Source organism: Gymnoscopelus braueri (assembly GCF_963280865.1).
Source record: "Gymnoscopelus braueri genome assembly, chromosome: 14".
Classification (NCBI taxonomy): domain Eukaryota; kingdom Metazoa; phylum Chordata; class Actinopteri; order Myctophiformes; family Myctophidae; genus Gymnoscopelus; species Gymnoscopelus braueri.
Window position 1 is genome coordinate 19,601,043 of NC_137619.1, and position 26,611 is coordinate 19,627,653.

A 26,611-nucleotide genomic window follows, 5' to 3' on the forward strand; every position below is an offset into this window, starting at 1 on the left:
TGACTGAATTGTGGTTATAGATACTTTTAAGAATCAAAATCCCGAACCATATTGTACACATTGACGCTTGGTAATCGTTTGAAATAACTTTTCTGCCATTGACTAATCTTGTCAGGCAAGACATTTGATTTTAACAGTAGATCATTTTGATTGATCATTTCAATACACACAATACAAAATATCTCCAACAATACTCTTTTACAAATCTCTTTGGCCAAAACATATCACTTTTATCGTTCATTTTTACTTGAGGTCCTATGTGGCTCAGTGGTTATTTATGGCACAAACAGACAGAATTAGTGGTTTAATTCCTTGAGTAGCTCAATTGGTGATATATGGGATGAACACAGCCAGTGATAAAGTTTCCAACAGGGCCATTTGTGACAAAAATGAATGTGCCAGCAATTGCAATGTGCATGGGAATTGGCATTCACCAAATCACATTGCTTACATTTTTGTTCTCCACTCTGGGATTGCAACCTTTGTTCAAAACAAAAGGAGGAACTGAATAAACAAAATATCACAGCAAAAATGTCTTTGAGAACTAATAGAAAGAGTAAAGTATGGTGTTGTGTATTTTGTGGCTTTTCCACCAAAGGTATTTTTTCATATCCGATTTTATTTAGGGGTTGTTTTCCTTGATTAGCATAAAGCATGCCACAATTTAAATATTTTGGTTTTAGTCCTCCACTCTCACTCCTAGTCAGCCATTGACAACATTTCTGACTCATACATTTATTGGTGACTTGTAATGCTTAATTTATTCACCAAAGTATAAGGCTTAATGCTAGTAATCTTGTACCTGTAGCTTATTCTGTAGTTGCACTTGATTGGGGTGCCAGGTAGCTAGAAAATATGTTGGTCCTAATAGTTAGCTATAGTGCCAATCAGAATATGTGTAAACAATAGGCTTGAACATACTCAATTCAATTCAATATGTTTGTTACTATCAGGAAGTCAAGCAAAAATGTATCCTATATGCTGCTAGCTGATTAAGCCGGTGTTTAGCGCTCCAATGACGTTTCCCTACAGGGCTCTCAGGGCTTGGTTGTTTTCCAGAAAACCTTCTATGATTGTTTAATGATCTGGCAGCAGTGAGCAGACTTGGCTGGGACACAGTCATGATGGTAATAAAAGGATAACAAGACCTTGTCAACAACACAAACTCTGCCAATTTGCATTACAAATTGGAAACTGCAGTTGATAATGCTAAGGAAGAGGCTAGAAGCCTAGTACAGTACAATTTGATAATGTACCTCATTATCCGAGTAAAAAAAAAAGATTTCATATACAAAAGTAAAGCTAGTTTGTTTTACTTATTTTGAGAAAAGTGCACAAGTGTTGATATACAAAAGTAAGCCAGTTGTGTATTCACACCAATCATTTAATTGTTTTGGGCTTTCCTATTGCTTAACTCCATGTTTCCTACTTGTCAATGGCCAACAGGTTGATAATAATACTGAAAATACCAATGAGTTCAAGCCTACCATTGTTATTAATGGTTACATAGATTCTATTGGAACTATAACTATTCAGTAACTTAAAACATGAAAACATGAAAACATCACTGGAATTCATTGGATAGTTCCTGGACTTTAACACCTGACTTTTGCTTAGTTGTCTGTCAGTGTCTCACACCAACAACAGCTGATCTGCAAGCTGCAAACATGTTGCAGCACAATGTGTTGTGAGCTTGTAGATCTGCTATTTTCACTGCAGGACACGATGCACCACCAAATCTAAATCACTGTTAACAGTTCCCTCACGCAACCTATGGGATAATACATTGCCTATTTAGCTAATTAGAGTGACTTAAAAGATGAGCAAAAAAAAAGAAACAACTTTTACTGGTGTTTGACTTTTACTGGCAGGAATAACCCATGCGCATTCTTGCACCATTGAATCTTGGCTCTGGTGTTTTCAGTAGCACACAGAGGTATTTCATCATTGTGGAAGGGTTGGAGTTATTGACTGGTGTAATTGGGCCAAGAGCTGTCAGGCTGAAATTGAATCAAACCAAGGCAGTAAAATCTATTAAGGGGGATTTAGGAATAACACACATTTTCTCTATCGAGCTAAACCGTAGGAAAGCTGAAAGGCAGGCAGAATAGAGGAGGCACAGGAGGGAAGCCATTGGCTGGATTTGATCCTAGGCCAGCAACGGTGCATGTGGTTTCTAAACCACTATATCATCATTGAGCACAGCTGTCTGCTTTCTTGTTTTGCAGCTGTTTCTTTCTTGACAGTGTAGCCCTTTGGGATCATTTAGGGTCAGGGAAATTAAAAATATATAATAATAATAATAATAATAATAATAATAATAATAATAATAATAATAATAATAATAATAATAATATGACACTCAAAACATTTAGGAAATGTCACGGAAATTTGTTCAGAATGTTTTCATGAAATTTCATCCAAAGTGTGCTCAACATTATACTTGGTTGCAATGACAATGACCTCTGATCCTTAAATCTATCCCAGAGTCCCTGTGGTGGTATAATGTATAGCAGGAATGAGACATAACGGAGACCAGAAGATGTGGGATGGGCTCTAAGGTTTCTCAAACTGTGGTTTGAGGGTCTAAAATGTGCCACAGGCCTGTTGCTTTTTGGTCGTCAAGTAAAATAAATTGTGACATGCTCTCATGAGTCTGGGTTTCCCAGAGAAGAAGGCTAACTACAGTATGCTTATTTTGTGGACCACTTGTAAATGTTAACGCAACCTTTGATCTGCCCCATTACTCACTCTGTTGGAAACACATACTGACTTATCGTGATACAGAAACGTACAAACTACATATAAATAAACGTGAAAAGAAAAAAATGAAGTAAACAATATGTATACATAAGGGGACAAAGTTGTAAAGAAATATTTTGTACAAGGCACAATTCAAGAACTTCACCCTCCTCCAAGTATGTCATCATCAGATGACATCATCATCCCTGCACAAGAGCAGAGCGGACCGGAAAGGACCGGAAAGGACCATTCCGGTGTTCCACTCCTTTCTTTGGTGGTTTCCTTTGGGCTCAGAATCAACACAGGAAAAAACGTAAGAAAATATCCAAGCGTTGTTGTAGAGATCTCAATGAATCCATAATTAACAGTTATTTGCTCATAACTGGAGATAAAAAACAATTGCCAAAATGATGTTTCCTGTTGGAGTCTGAGGCATGGAGGAAGGACGGTCAAATTGAAGTCCTGAAAAAGCATCATTAAGTTGAAGATGTGATAGGTCCGCAGGTAGTGACAAGCAAACAGCGATCCAATAATGTACAGGAGCATATTTACATGTGTATTTACAGAGGAGTGATGCTACGTCTGCTGGGTTTTCCCAAAGGCTAGATTTGTGATTGGTCCACGTTGTTGTCCGTAATCCCTGGCTGCGAGTATAATAGTCGCGTAATCAGAAGAAGCAGTATCCCCATGCATAGCAGGAGGGTGGGCTCCTGGTGCGGTGGTGGGTGGTCTTCACGTGTCTGTGAGAGACGAGAGGAGAAACAAGGAAACAGACACATATTAGACAACTTATAGTACATGGGACATGTATCCCCAACCTTCAACTTGAAACCCTCAAAACAAGACGGGTCATGTGTCAAATGTAATGTGGCCAGTCTACAATGTCAGTTATCTATGATGTCAGTCATCTCAATATTTGGGCAAAGATTCAGCCCAATCTGACCTCCACTGACTTCGGGTATGAAATTGAAGTTCTTAAAAACCAAAATAATATTGACAATATGTTACAAATATTCATGGATTTACTTTGGCAGCATGCACAAGACATTTGATCGGAACATACATGTGTTTGCTAGATTAGTCATGCACAGACAGTAAGACAGACTTACAAAACCCCTTCTATACGATTTGGCCCTTAAGAGCCTTGCAGTAAATACTCCTACACAGTACACACACACACACACTTTGCATGTACAAACAAAGGAAGCAGGTACGTGTTGTTCATAACATTCTGCCACACCTCCCTCTCTTCTCTCTGTCCAGGTGTGTGTGTGTGTGTGTGTGTGTGTGTGTGTGTGTGTGTGTGTGTGTGTGTGTGTGTGTGTGTGTGTGTGTGTGTGTGTGTGTGTGTGTGTGTGTGTGTGTGTGTGTGCGCATGCGTGCGTGCGTGTGTGTGTGTTGTTCTCGCACACACAGCTTTTTTATTTGGCAGCATTTTGCAACAGACAAATTGGAACAAAGATAAGCTAGTTACTACAGAGTTTAAATTGACACTCCGGATTTTATTGTGCTGCTCTTGGAACCTTTGTTTTTCAAGTCAGGCAGCAAGGTCGGCTGACTACGGTACGGTAGTCAAGGAGCTACTTCATAAATAAGTAAATAATGTAAGATGATTGAATGAGATTAATGACAAAGTGTTCGTATTGTTTAGGCCTGAGACACTTGATTACATCACCACTCTTGGCCAGAGGTTAGTAATTGGTGCTATTGTGGACCTGTCTCTGGTCCTTTGGTGTCGATTACTGGAACCCAATGTAAACAAGCGTCGTCTTTTTTGTGATTTTATCCGTTTTGGTGTTTTTAATGGTTGCACTTTGTACTTTTAAATGATGCCAATAAAAATATTCTATTATATTCCATGTCACTTTTCCCTCCCTCCCTCTCGCTAACATCCTCCTCCCCTCCCTCCATGCTACAACTCAGCTCAGTAATTGCTGTCTGCGTCCGTCCGTCCCTCCCTCCTCTTCATATACCTCAGCTCAGTAACTCGGTCTATTGTGGCCCTCTCCAAGTGTGCTCCCTCTCCTCACAAATCATTACAAGCCTCTTGGCATGGTGTTGACTCAAACAGGTGGTATACTTGGCCCTGCGGCAGCCTCACGGCCTGGCTTTGCTCCATGGCCTAAGCAGCCGCTTCTCACAGATAAGAGCACTGGCTGGGCAACAGGGGCGACGGGGCATTTCCCCTGGGTCGACGTGTGCTCAACCTCAGCCCTGAGGAAATGCTACTGCCATAAAACTTGGTTCCTGTTCCTGACTCAATCAGGGGTGGGTGTTAGCAGGAGGAGTGGAGTTCTATACCTGACAAAGTGCAATACAGTAGCTATGCAAAAACACATCTTTTGCTGACGTTTTTAAATGCATCAAGATTTTTTTTGTGCTTTTATTTAAACGTAAATTAATACAGTATAAGGAACACCTTTTTCAAATGGTGGATTGATATCTTGTTTTTAAATGTAACTGTTGAAATACTGGCAGACTGGGCCGGCAGACTAAACAATGCTGCCATGGTTATAACTATAGAACAAGCCTCTTGCCTCAGGGTGAGCTTCTCCTCTGACAAACAGGATCTATATGGAAGAGTGTGAGAGGAATATCAAAGCTGTGTGGTTGTATTCGATAAACGATCCAGAAACCACAGCCACCCCAAACGCCTGAGGCGGAAACAGGTGAGGGGAAGACCAATTAACCCTTCGCTGAACCACAATCTGGCAGAGAGCACAGAGTCGGGAAACTACACATGTAGTCTTGTGTACCACAGTGGGTTAGCGACGCTAATGTTAACGAATGGAGTCAGCTAGGCAGCAGTAGTTACTGGATAACTGACTCAAATCGTTTCCATCGACATAGTCGATTTAAGGCAGTTTTCAATTATTTGACAAGATCCTTGGGATGTAAGATATGAAACCCAAATGTAAAACTATCTACCACTTTTAATGTTAATCTCTTAATGGCAATCGCATTGCCTGGATTAGAAGGATTAAGGTTTCCATTCCTTGTGTGGCTCAATGGAAATGCTCATCTCATCTCCAACTCTGGAGGTACTGTAGTACTGTACATTTGCAAACCTTGTCAGTATACAGTACATTCCAGTCTCTACAGACATTCATAGTTAGAGCCTTAGCTCACGTTAATACTATCACTGTTATACTGAACAGGTCTGCAATAAATGTAGATTAACTGTGATGTTAATTTAAACTGAGTGAATAGAATATTAGCATCCGTACCGTACTTCCAAGTCATAGCAATAATGATTTACTGTACTGTGTAATACGGCTCACGCAAGTGAAATGTGGAATATCTCTTAAATTAGGGCTTGGGGCTTTATAAATTCTGGTGCAGTTTCCATGTACTTTGTTTACCTCAAGAACCACAGTAATGAGTTGATTGACAGACAATCTAAAGTCTGTGGGCTGAATTAACTCAGATGTAGAGAAAATGAGAGGCAGATTGCTTAAGGTTATTTCATTAGTACAACTTCAACTTAATGATTGATTAATCAATAGCTGTATTCGATGTCGAGAATTTGGAAAAGAGAGATGTTTTGCAATAAAAAACATTATTTATCTGACAAAGTGCTTTCCTGAGTATTTTTTAGAGGACTTTTAGGACCCTGTTTCAAACTGATGGCATAAATTGACCCATGGCAGAGGAGGCACAATACAGTCACAGTGTGCTAGTTTGGGCCACTAAGCAGCTCAATTGAAGCAAATTGGGGTTAAGTGCTTTATTCAAGAACAGCTCAGTTGTTGGCAGGGTTTCACTTTCCCTGCCCAAAAAAGGAGTTAAAAGCAAATCCCTACAGCCACAAGACATTTTATTAACTTAAAAAGTAGCCGTGACGGCTATCTTCTAAGGCTACTGTTTTACTTGCAAATAGGTATGTTGCAGTTTGGGACGGTGCAAAACAATCTTCACTTGAATTTGAATGGCAACCAACAGAAAACAAGACAAGATGAAAACCTAGTATTGGGCTGCCGGACCACGTGGTATAAAGGGTTGGCCTCTATTACTTAGAACTTAGGCATTACAGTAGCCTATACAGCAAATAATGTCAAGCCCCATTTCCACAGGTTCTTTGTTCACTGATATGTCAGTGGATGGGGATAAGGGGACTTACTGATATCCTCTGTTAGTTCTTCTCTAAAATGTGGGAAGTAGACAGACTTGCATCTGGTAAGATATCAGACAGTGTGACAATCAACGTAGATTGCCATCCTGATTTGTCAGCGCATGTTTTCTTGTGCATTGCCCACCTGTATAGCAAAACGTACACAGCATGACTTGTGCGATGTAGTAAATCTGGGATCGCTTTTTCTATGCGAAAAACTCTTTTTGTCTGCCACATCATAGTGTGCAAGAGGATTTTTCTTATGACATCATATCCTTGCGTCATCTCCTTTGTTTACGTCAGATTTACAAGCAATGGTCTATTTGGACTTTTTAAATGTTCCCACTTTGACATGAGGACTAAACTTATGTTCCGACCGTGGACCCGCTGCAAGAAGCAGTAGCATAGTAGTTAAGGCAAGAGTGGCTAAAACCACAGCACAGCACCTGATGACAGGCCAAGGCAGCAAATCAAACACATTAGGATAGACTACACCCCATAGCCTGGAGGAAAGATTGCTTTGCGATTGGTTAGTGTGTCGTTAGGCCAACTGGCTGACCAATGGTGTAACTTCATCAATCAGTGAATGACTGACGGACTCAGTAAGTCAATCATATTCACATGTATAGGGCTGGGTACTGCTGTTGCGGTCCAGCCAAAAACAATGACAACAATTAGGCCCACTAGGCTTGTGGTCAAAGTCCTTTAGCTCCAACCCTGAATGTCAAAACAGTGTAACATTTAGATCATCAATCATCCATTTTACAGATTATACAGTTGGTTTTGTGGGCCTCATGGTCATTGAAATTTCACTACACATAAAAAACCCATGTAAACCACTGATTTAGATTAAGTTACAACACAGTGGTCTTACTGAGAAACTTCTCAACCATTTCTCAAACACTTATACCTCAGGATCACAAGCACGCATGCACACACACACACACACACACACACACACACACACACACACACACACACACAAGACTGTACATATACACAGTTACATGCACACTGTAGTTATGCAATATGCATGTCTGTAGACTCTGTACACATGCACATACTGTAGCCTGCACTCACAAATATAGGGCAAACACACACACACAAATACACACATCTTGTCATGTCAGTGTGACACATACTGCAAACACACACACACACACACACACACACACACACACACACACACACACACACACACACACACACACACACACACAGTTAAGACAGTCCGCCAGACAGACAGACAGACAGACAGACAGTCATAGTCGCTAATTAGTCACCTTAAGGAATCATCTCTCTCTACACTGTCACCCTGTCTCCCTCTCTCCTGTCTCTATCTGTCATAATCATCATGTATACCTTGTCTTTACTCTCATCCCATTCATCTCTCTGTCTACTCCCCCCCTCTTTTCATCATCACATTGTCTTGCTCATATGTTGCCTTTTTCCATTTCTCAACTCTCTCCTTCCTTTCTTCCTCCCTCCCTCCCTCCTACCCCTCTCTCTCTCCCTCCCTCTCCCCGTCTCTCTGTCACTCTCTCTCTCTCTCTCCTCCTCTAACCTTGTGAAAACAGAGTTGACATTCAGTCAGCATTCACTGGGTCATGTGTTTCATTTCCATCGCCACAACTTACTATGCAGTTTCTTAAAATAGCACTCACACACACATACACACAAACGCACACTCTCACACACACACACACACACACACACACACACACACACACACACACACACACACACACACACACACACACACACACACACACACACACACACACACACACACACACACACACACACACACACACACACACACACACAGTGTCTGTGAGCCGCATGTGAACATACAGCATGATGTTTCTCAACACTCAAAACACATCAAAACACACGTGCATACACGTGTTGTGCACAGAACCATTCACACTAAACAAGCACGCGCATTAGCCGATTATGAGCTGTGAAATGATTCAAAGAAGAAAGGAAAAGTAAATTGGGCAAGGATTCAACATGATCAGAGCCTCATTGACTTCTACTATAAAACCTAAGTTAAATATTTCAAATTCTATAAAACATCTGTGAAAAAGAAAATGAGTGGAGGTACTTCCGTGGTACTGTGGCCTATTGTGAGCATGCACACACGTGCGAGCGTGTGCATGTGCGCACACACACTCACATATGGCTAGCCTCTTGCAGAGCCACGCCGTAAAAAGAGTGTCTGGGCCTTTGGCTGTCTATCCATCTGCTTGTTTGTCTATTTGGCCTGCCTGCCTGCCTGTCTGTCTACTGTCTGTCTACTGTATCAGACAGGCAGACAGCTGGTCAAAACATTACCAAAAGCCAAACGCTACACAGTCAAATCCTCAGTGTTAATTTAACTCAAGTGTATAAATAGTCCATTTGGTTACATTTGTATACGCCCCACGAGTTAAATTAACGCTGAGGATTTTACTGTGAGGACAGTGGTTGATGACTTAATTCTGAGCTTTACTTTGTCACTCTACAAAAATTATTGATTTTAAAGTGAAAACCGTTTTAGTTAAAAGCCTGTAGTCTACTCTAAAAGGCAAAGCCACTTTGGCAGCTAGCAAATTAGCAGAGGATAATTTCTCTCCATTCTCCTCTTTCTAACTCACAACTCTGTCAGCAATGACTTTCAAAATGCCCTTGAGCAAGGCATCAAGGGAGGCTTAGAAGGACAGTGGCTGGTCTGGACAGGTGTGAGAGTCTGAGTGTGTGATCATGTACTTCCACAGTCCATTAATATCACTGCAACTCACCTGGCTAAACTCACTCACTCGCTCACTCACTCACTCAGACACACACACAAACAGCGCCACCAACAACAAAAACAAGGTGGCAGCAGCTATCCAATGACACCCACAGGTCCAGAATGTTCTGCCGAGTTATTTTTATCTGCAGGACAAAGAGCTGTACCTCCTACAGTGACATGACATTGTGTGTGTGTGTGTTTAGTAAATGTGTGTTCTGTGTGTGTGTGTGTGTGTGTGTGTGTGTGTGTGTGTGTGTGTGTGTGTGTGTGTGTGTGTGTGTGTGTGTGTGTGTGTGTGTTTATATGGGAGTATGTGCTTGTATGCGGGTAGTGCATGTCAACGTGTGTGTGTGTGTGTGTGTGTGTGTGTGTGTGTGTGTGTGTGTGTGTGTGTGTGTGTGTGTGTGTGTGTGTGTGTGTGTGTGTGTGTTTGTGCGTGGCGGCAGGATAATTAGACCCTGTGCTTTGCTCCCTGAGAGCTCTAACCACAGGGCCAAGCCATAATGAATCAAACCTGTCATGGACTGTGTATTCACACGCACGCACGCACGCACGCACGCACGCACGCAAGTGCAGTGTCCACTTACTCTATAACGCACTTACAGACACATTTACAGATGTAGCAAAACAAACACAGACACAATCACGCACGCACTGTGAAAATATTTAAACGTTTAACCGTTTTCTCACGCACACGTTCATCAGAATATGAAAGAGAGGGGAAGAGAGCGAGAGACAGAAAAATGGATACAGACAGAAAAGGAGAGAGACAAGGCAAAAAGAGATGAGAGGAGAAGGAGAGAAACAAAGAAACAGGGAGAGGAAAAAAAGACAAAAGCAAAATCGAGATTTTACTGTTTGTCTTTGTGGTAGACAAGAGACAGAGAGAAAAGACAACACAGCCGTGTGTTTGCTGATATGAGCCATTTGTAAGACGCCCTGAAGGGAGCCAGCATACATCTCAACTCATGCCATGAAGACAATTAAACCTCACATGTCAACAGGTACTTGAGGCTGGAGTGGCAATATGTGTCCACACAGGGGCCTCTCTTTATGACCCTTTTCATATAGGCTAATCCCACTGGAAGTAAAGCGATACTGCTGTGTGCCGATTTATATTCCATGTGGATCGCATACTGTATCTCTGCTTTAACATAATGAAATGCACTGGTGTTGTTAACAACTCATTGAGTGCCATTGACGTGTTTCACGTGTTTTACCGCTATGGCGCAACGTGCCAATGACGTGTTTGACGAGTTTTTGAAAAACATGTTCAGAACCCAAGATATCATTATCCGAAGATTTGCAGCTCCATCCACTCCTTGTTTAACTTATAACTGAAAAAGGCTGTATCTCGCTTCCTAAGCACTTTTTCTTTACCTTGAAAAAATCTCTGATTTCTGATTCTGAATCTCTAATCTCTGAACATGGCCAGAAATAATTCTGGCAATTCTGGCACTCAGTGAGTTAACATAATATACTGTACCTAACTGGATTAGCATTGATATTAACCTCAAAGTGTGTCTGCTGTTCATCTCTTAACACATAAATTGATAAAATGTTCATTAGCCTTTATGAGCTGAATCATGCCCTTTACATTCTTGAACACACTTAGCTTAGTACAACAGTAAACACACACACACACACACACACACACACACACACACACACACACACACACACACACACACACACACACACACACACACACACACACACACACACACACACACACACACACACACACGAAGGCTGTTCCTATTACAGGGTAATGCTGTGTAATGTTTCTCTGCAAACACACAAACACACATATGCGTGTACACATGCACGCACACACATACACACACACGCACGCACACCTGACAAGAGAACAGGGAACAAGCTTCTGTGTTCCTCTTTCTCTGCGTCATTGTTCTACAGTATAAACACACACGTGCAAACTTTCTTGAACTTTGTAACTTGTTTTTGTTGCTATACTATCAGTGCTGGGCTACTATTGACCTTAATGCGCGCACACACACACACACACACGCATGCACGCACGCACGCACGCACGCAAACACACACACTTAATTTAACATTTTGAAACACAAACACATTAGCACACGTGGCTTTTAAGACAACTACACACACGCGTGCACGTCCCCCCCCCCACACACACACACAGCTCTGTCAACACATTGTCTACATTAACCCTCTTTCTCTCTGTGTTTCTCTCTTTCTGTCTCTCTCTCTCTTTCTTTCTACCCTCTGCAATACAAGTGCTACCCTGCCAGCTGCCATGAATCAAGCTATACACCTTCAGGCTATACCAGCTCAGTCTAATGATGCAAGCAATTATAGCAATAATACCTGGCAGGGCGTACTTTACCGTGATTAAAAGAGTGATGCAGCTAATGTCAGCATTACCAACATGCTCGAATCCCAGCTGGGCACCTCCTTGAGGGTGATATGACTTTTACACAATGATAACCAAAATGCAGTGGTAACCACTGCATAAAACAAGTACTGCTTCCAATTTCCCAAGCGTTCGAGTCTAAGTTATTGCTTTTTCAAACCTAAGGTAAATATAAGAAAAAACATGAAATAAACATAGAGAGATGTACTGCTGTTTTTTGGTTTGTTTGTTTAATTTTTTGTTTAAGACCGGGAAAGCATCTGTGTCATTTTAGATGTTTGCGTTGGCCATTCAAAAATAGCAGATGTACAAGCTTGCAGTGAGCTTGTATACCTGCAATTTTTTTTACATTTTTGAAAAATCTTGAAAGTGTGAGAACTACTGATTCAGAAGGCATTTGTAGAATCGGTCTTAATGGATCGGTCTCAGGTCTTAATGGGTTAACAACCTGTTAATAAACTGTGGCTGGATACTGAATGGCTGTGATACCATGTTGAACTCATCAGTGCGAGGAAAATACACGTGCAGCCTCCTACAACAGCAGCAACGTCATGTGGTGAATTGACACTGAGATGTGCTTTAATGAGCTGTTCACCCTCCTATAGTGAGTCTGTCTGTTTCTTTTTATTTCCACTGAGGACGACACACAGTCAAATCCTCAATGTTAAAGGACTACTTCACCAATTTTCAACCTATCTACATATAATTGGTCCTCACTAATGCTCATGATAAAAGGGTAACATTTCTTTCCACTCTGTGTCTCATAGAGGGCTGTGGACAGTTCAGAAACCCGTCTACCAGTGACATCATCATTAGGCAGATTACTTTTTATTATTATTTGTTTATTAACGCAAGAACAATGGCTTCCATTATAGCATGCTAACTTTCCAGGAAGAGAAAGCCTGCAGTTTCTATTAGCTTGGATTCCCCATCGATGATGTCACTGGTAGGCCGGTTTCTGAAATGTCCACAGCCCTCCTCTGAGACACAGACCAAGTAGACAAAAATTGTACCATATTATAATTAGGGTGACCACCCGTCCCGAAATTCGCGGGACAGTCCCGAAATTGGACCCTCTGTCCCGCGTCCCGCACAAGCAGGGCAATGTCCCGAAAATCAAAGTTATGAAAAAGAAAGAAAAAAAAAGATTTTATTTTATATAAAAAAAAAAAAGTTCATTACATTTTTAAGTTAACTTGCAATACCCTCTTATATCTAATCCTAACCCTAAAACCAAAGTAAAGAAACCAAAAACTGGAAAAAAAACGAACCCAATCCGCCCAGAACCGCGAAAAAAACGAACCCAATCCGCCCAGAACCGCAAAAAAAATTCCGCATGGTCCGCATGCACGCGCGCGCAGCGCGCGTGCATGCGTCCCGCGATGTCCCGCGAAACGGGTTAATCTGTCCCTCAATGGACCTGTCTGGAGGTGGTCACCCTAATTATAATGAACATTAGTAAAGACCAATTATATGACGATAGGTTGAAAATGAGTGAAGTCGTCCTTTAATTTAAAACTAGAGATTTTATTGTGTATCAAATAAACCCCCCCCTCCCCCATCCACCTTGATTACTCACCCGATGCATCAGCATGCTGTTGAACTGATCTCCCATTCGTCGGAGCTCCAGTCCTATCTCAATCTCTGTTCGCGTGTCCTCTGCCATGGCTGCTTCGCTAGAGGGCAGACTGGAAGGGCTGCCTGCAATTACAGGACGAAGAAAGCTTCTGTTAATCAAATGTGACATATGTTGGTAGCATTGCTAGTACAGCCCTCCCACTGGAAGACCAAGTTGAAGTCCTGCATGTCTTCAAGTGCTGTCTGAAGTGCTCTTCAGACAGTACTGAATCCCTGCACAAATCCCATTCTGTGGCTGACCCTTCATGGACAGTAGAGTGCCACATGGAGGGATGTCAGTAGAAAAAGAGAGAGGATATAAGACTTTCTCCTGGTTTCTGAAACTATGGGTCGAAAGGGGCTACAATGCAGGTCACAAATTGAATTTATCAGCTCCCACGCATAACTAGTCAAGAAATGACGATGTTTTGGTCATCGCTCAACAAAAACATGGCTTCTTCGTGCTTTTTATTTTTGGCGAATGCATAGGTCAAGCCGTAGAAGAGAACTGGTTAATTGCAACACAACAAATATGACCACACATGATATAGCATATATAAGAGAGAGTAGTTTAGCCGTGATTTACTGTATGATGATTGCACGCTTAACTTTATCTTTAATTTTTGCATCCTTATTTTCTCCCCCCCCCCCTTTCTTTTTCTTTATGTTTTTGTGTTAGCCTGCTTGGTTGTTTGTTTTGTCCAAAAAAAAAGGGAGATACTAAAGCAACATTACTGCGGTTGACTTCACATACACACGCATGTGCACTAACACGTACACACACACACACACACACACACACACACACACACACACGCGCGCACACACACACACACACACACACACCCCCCCTCCCCCGCCCCCACACACACACACACACACACTGTACAGATCTGCACGGCAAAATTAATATATTCAATTCATTGAAGAAATTCCCATATAACTGTAGGCTACTTGGTCGGGAAACAAGAAGTCCAACTTAACCTGAGACATTGGATGTGTGAAAAAACATAATTTAACATAAACTTAAAGATATGTTAAAAATGTATGCTGCCTAAACCACAACACTCCCTCCCTTGACCCTTCTGTTTGATATTGGGCAACTTCAGTCATACTGTAGATGTATGTCTGATGGCGTTGATTTAGAGTCAATATAAAAAGAAGGGGTGCTGTCCCCTATTCCATGTGTATTAAGTGTGTGGTTATAGTACATACAGTATGAGTAACAAAGAAAAGTGAACTCCGCTTATGACTCATGTCAACGCATATGTATGTTATGAAACCTAGGGTTAATATTTCTCACATCCTCCAATATTAGAGACAGTATACTGCAGAGGCTCGTGGACGGGACTCAATTAATACAATGACCGTGAAGTCAGGAGCCAATATGTTATAACAAAGAAATAACAACGCAACGGTCCCTGTGTTATTGAAGACCTATCAGAACATGTCGTTGCCTGTTTTTAGGGCAAAACAGTTTACCACAAAGAGCTTTGAGGAGTAAAATAAGGGATGTAGTGAATATTGATAAAGTGGGACACCTATTGAAAATGTGTTCTCTGCATTACTTTTACGTAACATCATAATACTTCATGTGATACTACTCTAAATTGTATCATATAACTTCTGACAAAAACATATGAATGTCAACTTTAGTGTCATAGGTAAAAGTTCTTCAATGGATTTGTATGGATATGAAAATGCTACGTTTCAAGTGTACATCCTTATCATCATCTAGTAGTAGATGCTTTATGCAAAGAAGTGAAATAGCTTGAGACAAGCTTTGACATGCAAACCAGTCTCATCCATCTACGATTAATGGTTCAGAAGTTATGTATGACATTGTGTTCATCAATAATTTACCTTCTTGACCTCAAAATATGGTGTAATCAAAATTACACCATATGTCAGATATTGAGTTACTAAGTGTTAGTACAGTTTCATGATCGTGTGCTGTGATTTGATGATGATAAAATGTATTGAGTCAATGTGGACAGAATGACACATACACAGAGACAAGACAGCTTCACTGCAATAGTTCCACAATCGGCTTAAACACACAAAACAAAGAGAGCTGCTCCTTACACCCAACCCAAGCAGAGCAAAGTGGTTTGAACTGACTGACCGACATTGCCATCCTACCATAGAGCTGTACACGTGTCTGAGTGCATGAGAACACTAGGAAACTAATAATTTGCTTATTATTTATGTTACAAAGATTCACCCTCATCTCCTTGTATGTTAGGATAATGTTTTCCTCTTCTGCTGTGATAGGAACAGTAATCAGGGTGATACAGAACAACAACAACAGATAAACTCCTTATGTTCTCTATCTCACTCCATCTCTTACAATACACACACACACACACACACACAGGCAAGCGCACACAGGCAGTCCACTACCGGTGTTCACACACAAATTCTCATGCATACCACAGGCACGCATCAGAGATAACTGCAAATGCACATGCATGTACTGTAAACACATATGGAGATACACATGCATGCAGACACAATCGCATTACAAATCACCACACAAAGATGCATGTAGATATGCACATAATCACGTGCAGTACTGTGCTAAAAACATAGACACGTTGAGAGATGTAGAGATGTTGAACATTGAGATTGTTATTGAATCTTAATCAGCCTCATTAAGAAACATATTGTGTGTGTGAGAGAGACAGAAAGACAAAGAGAGACATGCACTGCACACAGTAAAACCATCAGTGTTCATTTAACACTTGAGAGCATACAAATGTAATAGAGGGAATTACTTTTGTGTGTGTGTGTGTGTGTGTGTGTGTGTGTGTGTGTGTGTGTGTGTGTGTGTGTGTGTGTGTGTGTGTGTGTGTGTGTGTGTGTGCGTGCGTGTGTGTTTATCTCTTCCTTATCATTGGTCATTGCTAAGCCCCTGAACCAAGTGAAAGAAAGGGGAAGTATCCACTGTCTGCACCCCACAAAAGACCTGCAAGGGTATTTTGACTGGCTGGCGCGCACATGCACATGCACACACATGCACACACACACACAAAAGGCTTTTTTTGACTGATGTCTGCTACTTAATGAATGCTGCACGTGCGTGTGCGCGCGCGCGTGTGTGTGTGTGTGTGTGTGTGTGTGTGTGTGTGTGTGTGTGTGTGTGTGTGTGTGTGTGTGTATATGCACTGACACAAGAGTAAAAGATCTGTTTTGACTGACGGAGGCCTCTGCTACAATGAAACAGAATAAAAGAGACACGAGAATCGGACTGGCCATCAACACTCTAAAGACGGAGGCCCTCATTTCCCGACTCACACATACAGACTGAATTTAATCAAACACACACACACACACACACACACACACACACACACACACACACATATGACTTGCAACAGTAAACTTGGGCTCATGCGCACACACATACCCACATACACAACAGTATGCATATAGTATGCTTGTGCACACTAACCGTGCAGGCGCACACGCGCACATACACGCTTTGTGTCTGTACGTGTGTGCGCGCATGCCCAAACACTTATGCTGCACAGCTAAGTAATCAAAGAGGGCAAGATAAAACTCTTCCTTCCTGTGAGTCACAGTTAGCAACAGGATTCAAGGAAAGAAGTTGGATCCAAGGAAGCATTGTGTCTGGTCTAAAGACTTTTATTCTTCATCCTGAATCCAGATCCTCTGATAAAGGAGCCAAAACACATTGACTGCTGTTTTGAGATGATGAGTCAAGGCAAGTGGAGTCCAATTAATTCACCACTTGTTACAAAACAGGTTCTTCACAAAACAGCTTGACACAAAATTTGTAAAAAGCTAATAGAACTCCTCTGGTGCTATAGATCTCGTATGTGCACAATAAAGTGTTTAATACCCTATAATAAGCGAATACAATTCAAACATTCAAATGAGTAGCCTAATGTTCTCTCAACAGCTGTTCCACTGAGGTGCACTTGGGTCATGCAACTTCTATTCAGTTGCTAACTTAAGGATAATTCCTTTTAACAGGACGTTCATGAAAGTCCTTGCGAGCTTGTTTCCAATGAGGGCCTGTGAGCAATTAGGGGTTAAGAGTCTTGCTCAGGGACAAATTTCATTTCATCGACACATATGCTGGCGTGGCCTGGAATCGTACCTGAGGCAACCAGGGCCTCTGGGCCTCTGGCTCCCTAGGCGGGCCTCTGGGCCTCTGGCCCCAGGCGGGCTCACTAACCACCCAGGGCCTCTGGGCCTCTGGCCCCCTAGGCGGGCCTCTGGGCCTCTGGCTCCCTAGGCGGGCTCACTAACCACTCAGCTATGGCCGCCCCTATTGTGCTCAATTATAAATGGGTAAACCACCCTTTTCTTATTTCACAACCATAAACTGGCAAGTACTCTAGTTTCTTATTTGGTACTATCTGTTCTGGTGTGCTGTGGTGGATAACCTACAGTATATCAGTGGTTCTCAACCTTTTCACCTCCCAAAATAATCATATTTGAACTGGGGACCCCCCACTCTGACAAGCACTTGTAATTGTAGGCGTTACATTTAGTTTGACTCTGTTCAAGAGATAAATATTGTGAAAATAGCATATTTACAAGCTTGGCAGAGTGAGCTTTTAGCCTACTGTGGCTATTTTCAAAATCGGCTATTTTCAAAATTATAATTTTTTTGACAATTTGGCCAATATTTGAACAGTTTTTATAGTTCAATATGTTGATTCGTTTTGATGCAGTAATTGTCTTTTTTTTAAGGTATTAAAAAGGTCTTAAAATTGTCACTTCACTGTAATCCGGGGACCCACCAAAAATACTGTGGGGACCCCCCTGGGGGTCCCGACCCACAGGTTGAGAACCACTGGCCCATATGACATGTGCTCTCTGAAACATTTGTGGCGCACAAGTTCAGGAAAGCGGGCGTGAACGATTCACCTATTAGTCATATTGGCCTATTGCGTAAAACCCACGCCACGATAACCATCAATCTGTCAACTGGGGCTCCGAGGTAAAAAAAAAAAGGACCGTGGTGATCATTACCTCGCCACTGTTCTCCACTGTGCGCCTCGGATATTCGGTGCACGGCGTGCGTCACCAGCTGACTGGAGAGTGTCGGCGTCTGCGTGGACTTGTCCTCAACTTGAACCGGGGGATACAGCGGGGAGTTCGGCAACGACTCTGCTTCGAACGAGAAGTAGCCGCTGGAGAGACGCCTGAACAGCGGCGACCTCGACTGGAAGCCGAGGAGACCGTTGTTACTGTTAGGGGACGTGACGGTGTTAAGTCCTCCCCGGCACGGCGACAATGGGACCGACGACGAGTCACCCTGTCGTCTCCTCGACCGGCGGTGGCCACGGCTCGGTTCGCCGGCTGCGACTGTTGTTGTTGTTGGGCTGTTGGAAAGGAGGACTTCTGCGGATACTTTGGTGTCTTCTCTAGTTTCACCCAGTGTCTCTGTGACAGCGGACGAGCCGTCCAACCGAGTGGATGGTCTGTTGGACAAACAGAGTGGCACCGTTAGGTTCCGTATTGTCACTCAGTGTAGCCTCATTTAACGCTGTTGGACTTTTATTAGACTAAATACCGTATAGCCTATTTGCAAATGTGACCAAAACTTTGCGCATGTCACATATTTAACCAAATCCGATTAAATAGGATGTGATTCTTCTGCTTCATCTCCGTCGCACGAAGGTGTCACACTGTCACACGCACGCCAATACCAAAGCGGTCGCCCCAAAACACAGTCTCCCCGGGGCAAATCCGGCGACCACGGAACGGTCGGTCGCCACTTGGAATTCCTAAACGTAACCTCAGTAAACTATGCCTATTAACCTAACCTTATTCCTAAACGTAACCTCAGTAAAACGGTGCCAAAACCTAACCTCATTTCTAACCGTATCCTGAGTAAAACAAATACAAGAATACAAGGACCGCTGGGGGCGAGCGGTCCGCGAAAAAAAAATGGGGGTGAGCGTGTTTTGGTCTCACTCACGTATTGGTTTGTATTGGACCAGTGCGCTCAGTGCCTTATATCCGAACGCACAGCGTCGCATGGCTACATCTGTCATTCGTTCATCTCCCGCTCTCAAAACATGATGAGTTTAGCCTACTACAGGATGTGTAGTTTGTGTCAAATCTATTGCAATAATTTCATTTCCCCTGTTCTTGTTTTTTTCTTGTCTTTTTGCTGGTGTGATTCCAGGATGTGTTCCAAGGGGAAACAGCCTGGATGCAGACAGTAGTAAGTAGGCTAGACTAGATCACACCACTGTGCGTCACACACGCTGCACAGCAGCGACACTAACCCGCTCCCAGGGGCCAAGTGGACTTCCTACTTTATCCACAACAAATGGAAATCCACTGTGCAACAACAAAACATAACCTACAGTGAAAAGCCAATGCAGATTTACGTTTTCATTGTATAGGCTATATGTTAAAAGTCTCAAGCGTTGGTGCTGATTTATTAAATAAGTGCTCTCTATTTATTATATATATCAATTGTTTTTGTTGAGTTTTTCTCTCATGTTGTCGTGCTATGACAGACCGCTGCTTTGCGCAAGGAATAGCAATGCGCTCAGACCCGCTTTATAGTGGTTCTCTTTCCTCATCCTGCCAAGTTGACATCATGTTAGAATGTGAGCACATTAGTCACGATGAGCACAATCAGACTTTGGATTAAAATCAGGCACGCATGCTGATGACCGGTGAATTTAACGCGGCCAGGGACGGTAGGTTATAGCGGCGTTAAGGTCCTTGCACACTGGTGCGTCTTTTCGTTGCGTTTTTTTTACAACAATGAAAAAAATTGAAAAAACAATGAAAAAAAATAAAACGCAACGAAAAGACGCACCAGTGTGCAAGGACCTTTACTGTGGTGGTAGGTCTATAGCATAAACTGCTATAGGAAAAAAGAGAAAACCTGGATCAACTTTAACATAATCCAATCCAAAAGTCAAGAACGTCGATGCGCCGTTTAAGTTTTCACCGATAAAGGCTAAAATACAAGAGAGGAAATAAACTCTTTCCTCTAGCCCACTGTTTCCCAAACAGTGGGTAGGGACCCATTTGTGGGTCGCAGACCAATTTTTATGGGTCGCGAGTTAAAACCCCTTTATTTTTTGTTTCCTACATTTTGTTTTTTATTATTTAAAATAATAAAAAGTTAAAAACGAATTCAAACGTTATCCCAAAGAAGTCCATAAAAAAACGAAATGAAAACAACAACAACATTAATTAGAGAGGGAAATACTTTTAAGAAGTAGTCAAAATAGTGGATCTACATGTGAGCTTGTAGATCTGCTATTTTCACTATTTGGGTCCCGGGGAGACACCACATTTCTCTTATGGGTCTTGACTCTCGAGCTCAAATGTGTGGGAAGCACTGCTCTAGCCGTGGAGTGTGAGTAACTCCGAGGAGGCAAGGAGGACAGCGCATGTAGGCTATTAGAGAGGTAAACACTGACTGTAGACAAACCTAGTGGTACATTACGCCACCCTCAGGATACAGCGCGTGTTGTCATATAAACTAGAAATAAATCTAAAATCCACTCCTGATGACCGGCAGAGATCTATCGAAATTGGGGGGATACAGACTAGAGAGACCACCGGTCCACACAGCATCTAACATGCTGCGCTCTGTGCGCATTGAGTCGAGTGCCACTGCCACATACATAGTCAAAACATCGGTTATAAAATAAACACAACGCATCATTTATCCTGCATTTCATTTACCGTTACGGTAATTCGGTGTCATTTAGGCTCTTGACTAAAGTCACCAACACGAATACATACAACGTGATCCGTGCCCGTGGTGCCGTTCCGCCAACTTGGAAAATAGTCTAGGTTAACCGCGGCGCCGTCACTCAAGTTGTGCATCGGTGCGTCAAGCGGCATTTTATCTGCGATCACGCCGGCCGGGGGTCAGTCAGTGAGATCGATATTCACGGTAACACTAACAACTCTCTGCGATGTGTCAGGTGTGGCTTTTCTGGTGGCCCCAACACGCTAAATCCCGATTTAAATTCCGCAGTCTTTTTACAACGTTGTCACTTGCCATTAAGAACTGATCTACAAGCTCACAACGTCACGGACGCGCTGGGACAACTTAACGACACCGTCAAATTAAGCTTGATTAGGGTTCCTTATCAAATTTAAAAACAATTTAATAGTGAATCTTCATACTCATTAGTAATAGAAGTAATAAGTTATACAGAAGTTGTGATTTGAGTTTATAGAGGGGGGTATCCTAGTTGTGGGTATCCTAGTGAATAATTAAAAATAACCGCACCGCCTTTATGTCTGCAAACTTACCTGGACTTGTCGGACATGTCCAAAGAGACGCGCGTCACTGGCAGCAGGGCATAACCCGTTGTCAAAACAACAATAACACCCCCCGAAATATCCTCAGACGCGCTTTAAAGAAAACTTCTCCGATGTCAACGAAAACAAGTAAGAATTCCACAATGTTAGTTGGCAGATTGAACTCCAAACAGCGGCGTCAAAACTGTAAAACACATAGTAGCTTAGTTGATCCGTCTTGTCCGCAGATAAAAAGGCAATTCCAAGCGGCGCTCAGAAGAAAAACACGGTGCTCCACTCTGAGTCTTTTGTCTTGTGTCGGTGAGCAGTCACACAGTGCACATATGAGGATGTTCCCTCCCTGCTTCTCTTTCTCTCTCCCTCTAGTCTGAATGCAAAAAGTTCAAGCAGCTTGTTAGAGCCCTCAGCCCTGAAGCAAGAAGCCGTCCTTCTATGACGACCGTCACGATGGGTGGGGTCTGTGTGTGAGTGTTTGTTGTCCAGAGACACTAGACTGGTGGCGTCATGTCGGACGAGTGTAAGTATTTGATTTCCGGTTGAATATTTCAAAATAAAAGTCAAGGTTGACCCACCGATAGGTGTTTTTGTGATGATCACTTATTTAACAGGCAACCAAAAAAAAACTTAATTTAGAAAAGAAAAAAAGCTGTACCTAGTGAAGAATACTGCTCCTAATAGTTAGGATGGGTTAAATGCAGAGGACAAATTTCACATACTGTGTAGGCTATGTGAAAATGTACGGTGACAAAAAAAAAAAAGTAAAGCGGACTAAATATTTCGATAGAGGCTACTGCACATGATCAGTTTATATCCAATATGCAGCAACTTGCTGTGGCCGGCAACAGATCTTGAAACTGAAGTGTTCACAAAAGCCTTTAGCCTGTCAGTCAAGTGCGTATAATACATCTGTTCATGTAATTCTAACTGAGCAACCTCCACTTCATTCTTTTGAACAAATAGCTTCCCTAAATTTAATAAAATCAGCTGTGACCTGTGTAAGGTGATCATCATCCATTTGAAACCAACTATTAACACATTTGTAACCATTGAGAATAGACAATCACCTAGTGGCTGCTGTGGGTTTTGAGCTATAGTACAACAATTTGAAATACTTCTTTGGCTGTAATTGTCATAGCACATTTTCAGCCACTTTGTGATAAATAAATCATATTTGTGTTGCAGACATTTCTCTTCCAGGATCAACACTTTTTCTTCTAGAACTCTTGGAAGGTCAAAACCATGCGACATATTTGCGCCTTTATTTTGAAACCCAAGAAACGGAAGTAAAATGCTTACCATTGTGTGGATTTGTGGATTATTTACACTGAATGACGGAGCTCTCCCTCCTCTGTTGATGAATCTCTCTGTCTCTCACATGCTCCCACCCCCCAAGAATATGAGACTACTACATTATAGTTAGGTATGGAGAGACAGCAGAATTCACAACCAAAAAAGGTGTTTTGCCCCCAAATTGGCCAATATCTTCAGCTGTGTAATAGCCTAGGGTACTGAAATGTGTGGGCACACACACACACACACACACACACACACACACTAACTGAAAGGAGTCAACCATGGCAGAAATCCAACTGCATAATAGTAGTCCAATACAGATACTATGCGCTTATATAAAAAAAAAATTGCTCTCCTATTTATTTATTTTTACCCCTTTTTCTCTCCAATCTGCCCACACACTGTGTGTTGTCACTGCTGTTGTATCCTACTGACTCACCTACCAGTGAAGAGCCCCCACCAGGAGGATGTAGAGCCATCGTCCCACCCAACACTCCCTGCCGACAGGTGCCACCCCAGCCTGTAGGAATACGGGCAATGACAATTATCACCCTCCCTGCCCGGCTTCCCTCCCACGAGCACGGGCCAGTTGTGTACGTAAAGACGCTCGACAAAGCCATCTTTACCACTGTTCCACCTGAGCGCTTTGTAGCTTTCTTATTTCCACAGATGTGCACATAGAGCATACCCTCAAGCAATATAAAGCGTATAGCCACAAGGCCCAGCATGCTTTCTTGAGTTTGTTAAGTAGTTGTACTTTTTACCTTGAACTCTAATACTTTATTATCCCCTTTTAATTTGTGTGCTTGTGTTTTTTTCCTCTCTCATTAGTGCAGTTTCCTTTGCTTTAGGTCAGTTGTTCTCCATGTGGTTTAGTACACTTAGAGAACCCCCTACAACGGCGGATGTTGCCATGTACCTCTCGGACGGCGCGCCTCAGTCTGTTTTTTGTCCAACTACTTCCTAACTTAATATTAGGGGCTGTGGTCTATTCTCACTAAGCAGGGCGAGTGTTCCGCACCAAGCGGGGCGAGTGTTCCCGAGCCAAGCTGGGCGAGCGTTCTGCGCCAAGCGGGGTGAGCATTCCGCGCCAAGCGTGGCGAATGTTCAGCTCAAAAAATGGGGGCGAGTGTGTTTTGGGGCAAGTGTTCCGGTTACCTACTAAAACATTTAAGTCAACAAGAATAACAAAAAACACACACCTGAATGTGCAAATCCTGTCTGCAGTTCAGCTACACCTGTTTTTCTGTCTCCACTCCTGAGACATGACCGATTGTCATTTTGACCTTTGCGATCTAAATGCAAGGATCTTTCCACAGCAGCCCACTCATCATCCCCACAAAGTTTCATGAACATCCAACATCCGTTCTTGCCTAAAGTTAATAATCTCTTCAGGGCAGCATAATGATTTTGATAACAGAGGGTTAATAACATATGTTACGACCCACCGGGTCTAGGGGAGTAGGAACGCAACAAGGCAAGATGGTTCAAGCCAAACTTAAGCTTTTATTTTCAGATATTAAATTGTGGCATCTTATCCGTAACAACATATAATATAGTTTTATTAATCTCCAGAGCAGCTAGTGGGAGCAACAACTGACATTTATTTTAAAACCTATAGCAACAGTTAAGAGTAGAAAAGGTGACAAATATGTTCCATATAGATCCAGAACGGAAGGCATTTCACATCAGTGAAGAGTCCTTTGAAACTGTAGACTGAAAACTTCAACGACATCACCAACGTATGGCCAAATACAAAATATTAATATAAATCGAACAATAGTAATGTAATGTGTGTTTAAAATATAACAAAAGCAAATCTTTAAAAACGCCAAGACATCTACTTTGCTTAACAAATACATGGAATTCAGACTCCTGTATGTTGCAGTTCTGGCTGAAATAGTATTTAGAAATAATCTGAGGCATCAGTGCACTTGTGGAAGTATGGGTGGCTTAAGAGAGAGACAAATCCCTACATTGAACCCTCCATAAATGTCCATTTTGGCACTCATTTTCAGATTTTGCTGTACAATCCTGGCAGTAACGGTTCTGTGCTTTCGCCATTGAGCCGCATAGTGAATGGCACTTTGACAATATTCGTTAAGTTTACTTAAAAGGTGGATGAAATGTTGAATAATAATTTAATTTAGAGCTAGCCCAATGCACACACTCACAGATGTGCATAAAGAGACTGCTATACAGAAAGGCTCTTCAAGTATTGCAAGAAGGCATCTCAAATATTGCCCATTGCCCATTGATGTTGTTACTTTTAAGAGCCCATCTTTGGACCCACGTGTGCACCATTCTGGTATGAAATTCAATCACATCCGACCAGATAGGCTTCATTCCTGTGTCTCTCCGATGCTGTCTGTTTCCCTCAAGTTTCCTATTTCTGTCTCAATAAAGAAAAATAAAGGAATACAGTGGACAACACCAACAACAACATAGTAAGATATACTCTTTGCTGAGTGTGATCCAATTTCTTTGAATGAACATGATGCCCAACACATAATTGATCCGTTCATTCCATGAAATCATAAAAACCTCATAGTTTTGCAGCATGATGCTGAGGGAGGGAGGAGGACAAGTGTGTGTGGTCTGGAGGAGAGTAGAACGCCCACTGAGCCCTGGGATTGGCTATTCCAGCGATAGGAGCCTGGATGCAGCAGGAAGGCATGTTGAAATCCGACACCACCTTCAGAGCTTCATCCTTCACTGATCTGCACAACTCCAGTAGCTGTAAGGCAGAACATAGACATAAATACATTGGCCATTGCCGCCACCATATTTGCTGGGTCAGTTTGCCAAAGATATTTTATGTTTTATAACCACTGCTGTTATTATCTACTTAAGATAAGGTGTTTTTGTATGAAACCCCAAATGTTTTATGTATCATACAAGTTTCCTGTATCATACCATAATTACATGTTTGACATTTGTAACAAACCAAACCGCTTGAAAATGGTAAAAGAAGAAAAAAGAAAAAGAAAAAAAGAGTGATGATTTTAATTGTGGAGAGACCTCCTGCTTTCCATAGACATACATGGGGATTTGGAGGCACAGTTTGACCCAGCTAATATGGTGGCCACAATGAGGCATTGCTTCAATGAACAGCAGTGGCCAATGAGCTATCTATGTGTATATATCTGGGGCAGAATTCAATGGCACGACACACACACACACACACACACACACACACACACACACACACACACACACACACACACACACACACACACACACACACACACACACACACACACACACACACACACACACACACACACACACACACACACACACACACACACACACACACACACACACACACACACACACACACACCCCTATTTTGTCATTGTATGTCATCATAGGTGAAAAAAAGAGA

General features: G+C 42.2%; 2 protein-coding genes across 2 annotated transcripts in view; both read right to left on the reverse strand.

Annotated features, from left to right (window-relative positions):
- The window catches only part of bcl2l11 (BCL2 like 11), a 24,324-nt gene extending 2,020 nt beyond the window's left edge, over positions 1-22,304 (reverse strand). Inside the window, exons 1-4 of the mRNA XM_080448828.1 lie at positions 21,922-22,304; positions 18,652-19,103; positions 13,607-13,728; positions 1-3,482 (exon numbers count right to left, since the gene is read on the reverse strand). The exon at positions 1-3,482 is cut by the window's left edge and continues 2,020 nt beyond it. Of these exons, the coding sequence (XP_080304954.1) occupies positions 3,345-3,482; positions 13,607-13,728; positions 18,652-19,103; positions 21,922-21,938 (729 nt within the window). The 5' untranslated portion in view covers positions 21,939-22,304 and the 3' untranslated portion in view covers positions 1-3,344. The remainder of the gene's footprint in view (positions 3,483-13,606; positions 13,729-18,651; positions 19,104-21,921) is intronic.
- Positions 22,305-24,451: 2,147 nt separating this feature from the next.
- acoxl (acyl-CoA oxidase-like) overlaps positions 24,452-26,611 on the reverse strand; it is a 37,581-nt gene continuing 35,421 nt past the window's right edge. The window contains exon 19 of the mRNA XM_080449470.1: positions 24,452-25,960. Coding sequence (XP_080305596.1) covers positions 25,769-25,960 — 192 coding nt within the window. The 3' untranslated portion in view covers positions 24,452-25,768. The remainder of the gene's footprint in view (positions 25,961-26,611) is intronic.